Source organism: Strix aluco, chromosome W, assembly GCF_031877795.1.
Source record: "Strix aluco isolate bStrAlu1 chromosome W, bStrAlu1.hap1, whole genome shotgun sequence".
In the NCBI taxonomy this organism is placed as follows: Eukaryota; Metazoa; Chordata; class Aves; order Strigiformes; family Strigidae; genus Strix; species Strix aluco.
Genome location: NC_133970.1, coordinates 45290777 through 45301114, shown reverse-complemented (window position 1 = coordinate 45301114; position 10338 = coordinate 45290777). Strand labels below are relative to the sequence as shown.

At 37.1% G+C, this 10338-nt stretch overlaps 1 protein-coding gene across 20 annotated transcripts in view; it reads right to left on the bottom strand.

The window, feature by feature from the left end:
- Positions 1-4684: 4684 nt before the first annotated feature.
- The window catches only part of LOC141917769 (soluble lamin-associated protein of 75 kDa-like), a 93953-nt gene continuing 88299 nt past the window's right edge, over positions 4685-10338 (bottom strand). For 19 of the 20 annotated variants that reach the window (XM_074811230.1, XM_074811226.1, XM_074811229.1 and 16 more), the window contains 3 exons: positions 9103-9268; positions 8019-8222; positions 4685-7253 (listed from right to left, as the gene is read on the bottom strand). In XM_074811230.1, the coding sequence (XP_074667331.1) occupies positions 6702-7253; positions 8019-8222; positions 9103-9268 (922 nt within the window). In that variant the 3' untranslated portion in view covers positions 4685-6701. The remainder of the gene's footprint in view (positions 7254-8018; positions 8223-9102; positions 9269-10338) is intronic. The other variant, XM_074811244.1, reaches the window with a different exon arrangement.

The following is a 10338-nucleotide window of genomic DNA, read 5'->3' as shown; positions in this document are numbered from 1 at the left end:
ATGAACTTTTAAGTTTTACTGTTCAAGAACAAACAAAATTAAATCAAATGGAGATTAAACAGAAAGCTAATGGAAAATGGGAACTCCCGAATGGCCGAAAAGTTCTCCCAAAACCCATAACTACCAAGATAATACAGCAATTCCATAAAAACACTCATTGGGGAACTCAGACATTAATGAATCAATTTGCAACTAAATACATGTGCATTGAGATATATGATATAACCAAACGAGTGATAGGAAAATGTCTCGTTTGTCAAAAAGTAAATAAACATCAAATAAGAAAACAAGTATATGGGGGGCGAGAATTGACTCATAGACCTTTTACAAGAATACAAATAGACTTTACTGAATTACCAAAAATGGGGAGGTATAAATACCTATTAATAATTATAGATCATTTAACTCAATTCGTAGAAGCCTTTCCCACAGCCCGAACCACAGCTCACACAGTAACAAGGATATTACTTGAAGAAATCATACCTCGGTATGGAACAATAGAAGCAATAGACTCAGATAGGAGTCCACACTTTGTATCCAGAGTAGCCAAAGAGACTTTGGCTGCCCTGAGTACACAGTGGCAATACCATACTCCGTGACACCCGCAGAACTCAGGGAAAGTTGAACGTATGAACGGAGAAATAAAAAAACAACTTACCAAACTAATGTTAGAAACTAAAATGTCATGGATAAAGTATCTCCCTTTAACCTTATTAAATATCAGAACTCAACCCCGAACTGATGTAGGCATTTCTCCCTTTGAAATGCTATATGGGATGCCCTATAATTTAGAAATACCACCGGATCACCCCCAACTTAAAGAATTAAAGATAAAGTCCTACCTGATACAGCTAATAACAAGGAGAAAACAACTACAGGCTCGGGGGATGGTAGTACAAAGACCTCCATTGGATGTGACCATGCATCAAATCCAACCAGGAGATAAAGTACTAATCAAATCATGGAAAGAATCTTCTTTGACCCCCCGTTGGGAAGGACCCTATATTACTCTTATCACTACAGAAACTGCTGTTCGGACTGCTGAGAAGGGGTGGACACACGCAAACCGAGTAAAGGGACCTATACAGGATCCGACCTGGAAAGTGACCAGCCCTCCTGGGGATCTACGAGTCACCCTTCGGAAAACCTGAAAGAACTCTCTACACATTGTGAAATAAGAACCTACGAAGGACTCGATGAGTGAGACCCTGATATTTTTGTCCAATTGAAACTTATATTTGTTTTCCTTTTATATGCATAAAGTGTAAAGTGTAATGTATGTAAAGAAGGCTGGGGGATTCATAATGCACATAGAATAAATCTTCGGTCTAGTTGTAATCAGTGTTATTAACGAGAATAGCGATTAACTAATCAAACCCTAAAACTGGAGATTCTAAAACTTGGTAGAAAATATTTACTAAAGAGAGTACACTCACTCTAATTGACCTACTCAATAACACTCTCAGATCCTAAGGGTGATCTGTAGAAAGCACATCCTCTGGGTCCCCTGTCGTGAACCCGAGGTCAAAGATAAAAACTGGGGGACCTGTGTGTCCCGGAGTAGAGGCAAACATACCCCTGAAGAATACGGCTGCTGCCGAGAAGATGGAACACCCTGCTACTCTAAGCAACAGAGTAGGCAGAGGAGACAGAGACATATCAAAGTGGGGAAAACTTTACTGCCCTACTCTGAAGAAAAAAGGACCTCTGAGGGAGAAGGGCCAGACGAGAGTGTCAGACACCCCGATACAAAAGAGACTAAGAAAAAATATGCAAATCTATAAAATCCCGTCAACCTTCTATTGGAACTATTGGATAATCTGGCTAGGTGTATTAGCTACAATGAATACACTACCAGGATGAGCTAGAACGACTAACCAATCCCACCAACCTTTTAAACATACCCTAACTAATCAAATTATATGACCTTGGACAGATACTTATTATAGACATACAGGAAGTATAAATGCAAATTTGTATGGAACAGAGTTAGCAACTACCATACTAAACAATAACCTAACACTCCAAACATATAAATGGGAGAATTCATCCCATACCTGGACAGCTAAAAAAGGAGATGAGATACAAATAGACTACAAAGTATTCAATGTAAATGTGATAATAAGTCGACACCCTTTAATTCAAACCGTCCGTCAGCCCCCTTTTACTCAAATCGTTATCAGAGACAAAACGAAATCTAAAATAACTCAAACCCGTTGTGAGTCAGAAACCTGTTGGTATGCATTTACTGCAACCCAACCGGTGTCCATAGTTTGTTTGGAAGGAACCAAGTCAGGAGATCAAACTATATCTTTCCGATTTCCATTGAATATACAGGAGGAAACTACAACAATCACAACCCACACTCCCAAAGAGACTACTCAAACTACTCATACTGTTCCAACACAACCAACAGTCGTGCTTAACCCAAGAATTTTTAAAATTGGACCATATACAATTAGAAATACAGGTAAACAACAAATGCTGTTTAACCCGGCGTAGTCTCTCAAACAAGTTGAATTATTAATACAAAATAATATTTCAAATATTCAACCAACATGTTCACCTTTCCTAAAGACTTCTTACGAGGAATGGACAACCTGGCTGCAAAAACAAACTCCTCACACAAAAAGAACGCAAAGAGACTTAACCGGTACTTTGGGAACAGGATTGGGAGTTTTAAATAATATTGATTCGGAAGTAATAATAAACAAATTGACTACCTCAATTAGTAATTTAACTAATATACAAAGACCTTTACAATCTTCCTTATTGACTTTGAAGACTAACCAGTAACTGTTGTCGAATATATTACCAAAAAAGGAAAAGATAAATATAAAAGATCATGAATTGATTACAGACGCACTCAGTGTGCTCCAAAATAACCTCTCTTTAACTCTCAGCTGCATCCAGACTCAAATATGGATGCAGTCGATAACTACCTCAATTATAAGAGAAGGTGAAGAAGGTATTCTTCCTACTGAAATTCGAAGAATAATTTGAAACAGTACTACTAATTTTGAAAAGAAACTCCAATCCTAGTGGAACCTGGTAAACTTTACCTATGACCCCATCACAAACACAGCTACTACCTTTATACTCACTATTTACAATACCACCATATACCAAATTTATCCTATCATTACATTAGGGCTGAATCACAACGGAACCATACTCTATCCTTCTGAGCATAGAGTATGGGCCCGAAAGGTAAACGAAAAATGACAAACTGTCAATCTAGAATCCTGCATTGTACGGGAACAACAAGGATTCATTTGTGAAGACAATACAATTGAGACACAAGATATTTGTTTAGATACCGAACAAAATATTTATCACTTTGAGGTCCATCCCAATGAAAATCCTAAAACAGTACTTATATATATTGGCGAAGGTTGTATATGTTTGAGGACAGTTTGTGAATTCTTAACTGTAGACAAAATCATAATAAAGACAAAAAATTATTCAAATCTCTGTGTTTGCAACTTCACAAAAGTAATCGGATGTGACTTTTCCTATTTAACCCCGGTCACGTCTTACCAACTCCTGCAATCCAATTATACATTAATACATAATCTACAACCTACACCCATTGGAATGAACCTCACTTTGGTTAAGCAGTTACTTCAACACAAAGACTTAGTTAAAATTTTAGAGAAAATTAGAGAAAACGGACAGAAAACTCTAATAACTGTTCATCACAATGTAGAAGAAATACACCGAGTCTTAGAAAGAACAAAAAAGAATACAAAACATAACTGGTGGGACACCCTTTTTAGATGGTCACCTACTGCTACAAACATCTTAAACAAGTTGTGTCACCCCATTGTAGTTCTCTTGATATTAATCTTAATCAGTTTGACTTTGTCAATAATATTATATGTCATAACTTGGAAAATGATGCAACGGGTAACATATCTGATGTCTGTCACCCGTCCAATACTCATTAAAACCAAAAACAATCAATTAGATGATGACTTTAAATTAAAAAAAAACTCTCCTGTTAAGTCAACAAGAATTACAACGATTTGATGAACAAAATGATAAAAAGAAAAAGGAGGGATTGTGATAGACAGTAAACTGTTTGTTCATCAAATTCCATTGAAGATACTGGGAGCTCGTGACATGTTATTCCATAAACTATGTTGGCCTAAGCTTAATCTTAACTATTACACTGTGTAACGACTAACTGACTGTAAGTACTTATCTAAGTTGAAATGCTGAAGCAAGGACTCCTACTAGACAAAAGACTGAAAAGAGAGAGAAAAGAAAGAAGGACAAAGGGAAGAAAGACAAAGGGAAAAAAAAAAAAAAAAAAAAAAAAAAAAAAAAAAAAAAGGGAATAGTGTCTATATTCTGTAAAATATAAACAAAGACTTTGTGAACCACTCTCAGGAAAGTAGGAAATACGAGAAGCTGGTGACGTGAGGAAGACCCGGATGGAGCGACCCCCTAGCTACAAAGTGCGCAAACGCAGGATACACCTCTCAGAGAGACCCGATACCGGAAGGCGGAGGATATAAAAAAGACGGACCCTCGGGAAGTGGACGCGCGCCGTTGGTGGAGCAGGGACTCCCCGGCCACCCAGCACTGTTTTGCTTATTACCGCTTGCTAAAATAAATAATTGAAATTTAATTTGTCCTAACTTACATCATTTTAGCAAAATAGTCTATAACAGTAACTGAAGTTTTGTCTCATGTACTTCATAGAAAATGTTTGATTAGTTTTAGAAATTCTTACAGTTCACTTGAATATGTTTACAAACAATCATGAAAGATAGTGAACATTTATCAGTCACAAGGTTCATAAGAGTACCTGTATGTACATTGATAGGAAGTTACAGCTACATGCAACAGTGCAAGAAACCCAGATTTAACTAGTTAATCTCATGCACCCTAAATCCACAGTTCAGGTAATACATGTTTCTTAAAAACTGCCTTTTTTTCCATAAGCTTCTCTTAACGGATTAAAAAGGAGCATGGTACTTTATCAGCTGAAATAAATAGTAAGAATATATTTTATACGGTTAAAATACCTTATAAATAGTTAAACTGTATAAGCATAAAATCCAAAACCAGATTCTTACATTAGCTTCATAAAGGGATAAAAATTAAGACAGTATTGCAACTACTCAAGTGAACCTTGTACTCACAAGTCCTGACCAGCAATTTCTAGATACCTCTATTTTTGACACACTGTAGGAGACCAGTTCATTCATCTTAGAAAAGGTATATAGCAGGACAAATAGATGTGTGATTTCCTGTTCTTAGAACCATTGTTCTTTCTTATTCCTGAGTTTTTAACCCATTACGAGATGAGCTTCATTTATTGAAAGAAACACATAGCAAACTAAGGAGTAACATATTTAACTTAATTTGTCATACATACATGGTTTGCCAGGAAAGCCTCTGAAGGGAAACATGCATGAAGAGCCTGTTTATTTCTGTTTGCATACATCAAAGTTTGGTTGCTGCTTTTAAGAAAAGCTATGAACTGGGAAGCTCCTATCCCAGGAATTACACCCAAGTTAGAAAAAGAAAGTGGGAATCACAAGTATTTGCAGCAATCACCTGTTAACTCCTAAAGGCATAGAAGTTTGGCAAACAAGTATTTGCTGAAACACCCACTAATATTCACATCAATGAATGTCTTAATCACCTGAAAGGCCAGAGCTCACAGGAGTCATACACCTGGTAGATACAACATTTTAATAGTTACCCCACAGCAACAGCTGAGTACTTGGAAAACACAAAGCACCACTTCCATTCATACCAAAACTAGATCAAAAGTTGTCATATCCTTTTCCTGTAATGTAACGAGTAATCAAGTATCCACTCAACACATGCAAGTAGTTAGGAAGACAGTTCAAACAATTCCATATATGTACTGGAGTCTAAACTCCATACATTCTGGGAAAACTTATGCTTAGCAAAATGCTCACTTTGGAATCTACAGGACTGTGTAGACATTTCTTAATCTTCACATAAAAAATTCAATTATCACAGTGTGCTATGGTAGATACTGCATTGATGGTGTTTCTGCTGACTCAGCTGTTTCAAGTGATTAACAAATAGTTGGGAATCAAAAGTGCAAGTCAATTCTCTCCAGTCTGATTCGCGTGAAAGACAGATGCTGCTTATGTTGTTTTGATCTACTGAGTTGTACCTTCTTATATATTTTGAGACCTAGAATTACAGAATCTTACATTCTTTTAATCTTATCTGAGAAAGTCTATGAGGAGGGAACAAGAAGCAAGGAAGGATTTTTCTTGTTCTGCTTCTCCCCACAGTAGAGAACACAAGGTTATTAAACAAATACTAGAGTGATGTCTGGCCCCGTGGAAGTCTATGGTAATTTAAGGGATCTTAGTGCCAGGATTTCACACTTCATTTTTCTTCCAAGACTGCCGCCTCAAATATACAAACTGTTCCCTTTGCTACCACAACTGTATTTATTCAGCATGTATCCTTTATAAAAGGAGGAGACCAGCTGTTTACTTTCATACTCCGATGAAGCAAAATGTCCAGTGGTTACAAATTCAAGAAAACTTGAAGAAAGGTGATGAATCACAAAAGGAAGTCCAACCCAGTATTTTAAACATGTGTGTCCCATGTCCCATATGGTTTAGTTATACCCTAGTGTTTTACACAAAATAATAACTTCCTTACAAATAGATGAATTAACAATCAATATTTAATTTTTAAGCTGGCTTTCCTTTTTTCTTGGATGGACCTTTGTAACCTTTGGCCTTTCTTCGCAAGTTTCTCCGATCTACAATGGGTACCTCAATTTCTGCTTCCTCAGAGCTGCTGTCAGCAGCCCGCTCTGACACTGTCTGCATGTACTGATCCATCTGCTCAGCAAACTCTTCTGAGTGTTCTTCCAACTGGTTCTTCTGTACTTCCTGTCCAGAAGACTGCTGAAAAGAAACACCCTCAAGTTCAACCATTATCAAAGAGCTCCGACTCAAAGCAACAGGGCCCTCCTGTGAGTTGTGCCCTGCTTCCTCATTTTGATCATCCACTGAGGAAGCTGTTTTGGGCAATATGTTTTCAGAAACAGATTCTTCTGCTGCTTCAATTACCATAGAGTTGGGCAGGCCATTGTCAGAGGGTTCTTCCTTGGGTCTTGAAGCAGCTGCATTTTCAGTGGATGTCGTCTTCTTTTCAGATTCTTGGCGGTGTTCTTCAATGCCCTCCTCTACTGATGTGCTTTCTTCAGTCAGCACTTCTGAATCATTTACATTTAAAACCTGCAGGGGGAGGGGAAGGGTGCCAAAACAATCAAAGGGACAATTAATTGAAGATACAAGAAGCTGAACAACTACTGCCCCTAGCTAGCAACCTCAGAGGCTATTTTGGCATTCAGCATGACTACATGCCCAGTCAACAAACCAGTCCTCCTTTTTGCACAAGACTATTTTGTGAACTGCATTTGATATCCAGAGTTGTTCTCCTATTTTCAAATTCAAATTATTCAATGGATTATTCAGGTACAGTAAAAAAATTCTGAAATGAATCCCGGGGAAAAAAAATAAAGGTGTTTTATTTTAGACACATACAATTATCATTTTGCTAGCATATAACAATCTGCTTTTGCACTACAAACAAAAATAAGTAAAATCTGTGTTCTAGAAGGGTATTTTACCATTAATGAATTGCTTGTACACTTCAAAAGGGCAGAATTACTATACAAAGTAAAGACGTGGCTTTTCACTCATATCCAACTAATATTTTAGTGAGAAATAGCTCTTTCATTACTGACAAGGCAAACTGGAGCAACATATCTTTTTTTTTTGGTATCACATACTTATATGTCCCACTTCTGCATATTAAAACAGAAACATTAGTATATTCTGTTTATGGATTTACATCATCTGGCCTAATAATTGCTTCTCCCAAGAATTTCATATGATGGTAGGGGCTACTTTCTATCTGTTACTTAACGAAAGAAAACCCAACAAGTTATGTACACTCTGAAGGAAAGATGACTTAACATTTTGTTTCAATTCTCTCACCTCTGATACAGTGTCTTCTGAAGGTTTTGCCGGAGACTCAAGGATTAATGGAACAAACAGTGTTAAGGGTTCTTCTCCTTGACTCTCAGACTGCAATTTTGATTCACCACCTAGAACTTCATTTGTTGTTTCTTCTTCAGCCATAAGTGAGGTCTTACCAATTTCTTCTGCTACCTCACTGTTAAGAGGTTCAGATGGAGTTTCCTAAAAATCACATTTCTAAGTCAAGATTATGCCCAACTATTATTCCCAAACACTAGTGGGTATATCTGTGATCTAAATTTGCAGCTTAATCTGAGAAGCAGCTAGCTCAGGTACCTAGAAATTACTAAGAAGGTATAGCTTAGCGTAGAGTAGCTATCCAACTACTTAACCATTGTATTAGCTTGATGTTGTCACCTGCACTAAGTTTCTGACCATGGCTTACACTGTCAGAAGCCAAGACGAGTATTTTTTATGCGTCTCAAGCATACATGCTGCAGTCCTTCCTTGAAACCATACGTTAACAAACCCAACATAGTGTAAGATCCACTTTCTCACCAATCAGTAAGAACATAAAACCCTGGAGGTATCACTAGGCACAGAGGGTACTCCCAGATTTTAATTCAAGCTGATAACAAGTATTTGTAGATAAAAGTTGGATTTAAAAATCAAAGCAGGCAAGCTTTAAGGGGAGAAATAAAAAGAGTCAACAGTAGTCACTGAAGCATACCAGCTATTAGTTTCTTCAAAGAATTTTTTTTTTTTTTGTAAATTGGAGATACTGGAACAGATCTTGACCCTACTTCAGTTCTCCACAATATTTGAGTAGGACAAATCAATTAAGAAAGTTAGGTTGATGGACAAGCTAGAAACTCACCTTACTGAAGATCCTATGAACTCTATCATTCAAAATAAGTAAAGGAATTATTCCCTGATACTAATTCTACACTAGCTTTAGCTTGTCAGATATACTTCTCAATAAAGCATTGGTACAAAAATCAGAGTTGATAGTCACATGGATCAAGGCAGCAAGGACCATACTTAACAAACTGTAGTTGTATTCCAAACTTCTTATCTGCTATCACTATCACATCCAGCTCACCTCCTTCTCACTCCATTTCTCAGGGGGTGATGCATATAACTCCATTTCTGATATAGATCGGTCCTCATTTTCAACAATCATTTCCTCATCATTTTCAGCAGCAATCTCTTTAGGTTCTTCTACTAAGTCTTCAGAGCTTTCAAATGTATGGGCAGGAAGTTCCAGCCTGCAGTAGGTATTAAGATATATCCTTCAAGTCTTTTAGATTAATACATAATTTTGGTGATCTCAGCATCAGGGAAATTCTTTCATGACCAATTTTAAACTTCTATATCACATACGTGCCATAGGAAATACAAATCCAGAAAACTAAATACATCTAAAACCAGCTAACTCCTAATTAGGAAAAATACATTAACTAAACTAAATTGCTGTGACAATTATAAAATGAAGACATCTATCCCACTTCCATTTTGTGTGAATAAGAGTCATAAATGTGTTGTTATTTTAAATTTAGAAAGCAGTAATCAATTTGGAAGCCACAAAGAGGTGAGAAAGGAAGCAACTTCTCCTAGACTCACTGAAGAAACAGTTTTAAATTTTGGAGCTATATAAGTAAATATGCTAGTATAATCATTGAATATACATATATTACAAAGATCATGACTGGAAAAGAATTCAAGGTGATAAACACATCAAGGCTGAAGAAGATTCAATCAGCTAGAGATTAAATTAGCAAAAAGCTAAAGATGAAGCTCTGATGCACCTGATAGGTAGTAACACCATCTCAAACATTCAGTTCTCATTTTTGAGATGATAAAATTTAGATGTACTGGAAGTATTATATACAAGCAAAGAAAAAAGTACACACAATAGATTTTCAGGAGGCTTCTTCACAATCTCATAATAAAGGCAATATTGGAGGGTTTTATACCAGTCTTGAGATGCAGGCAATCCAGAGGAGAAGGTCCCTAACAGAAGACCCTGCTGCATTTGCTAATGTGCAAGGGAATGTGCAGAAGGGAAGAACCAAACTGATATCCTGCTCCGTTGCCATCAGGATTCACTGTAGCTCTGCTCATGAGCACCATGTTACACATCTTGTTCAGAGTAGTGGCACCTTGTTGACTCCACCTTGTAAGGCCCAAAATACTGATGTTCAAGAAGAGGCTAGTTCTCTCACATACCAACTAGCCAATTAGTAGTAACAGCAAGAATTTCTCAACCTGTGGCAGAGTCAAACCATGCCATTTAGCCTGTTCTGAACCACCTTAGGGCAGCATACTGACAGTGCAG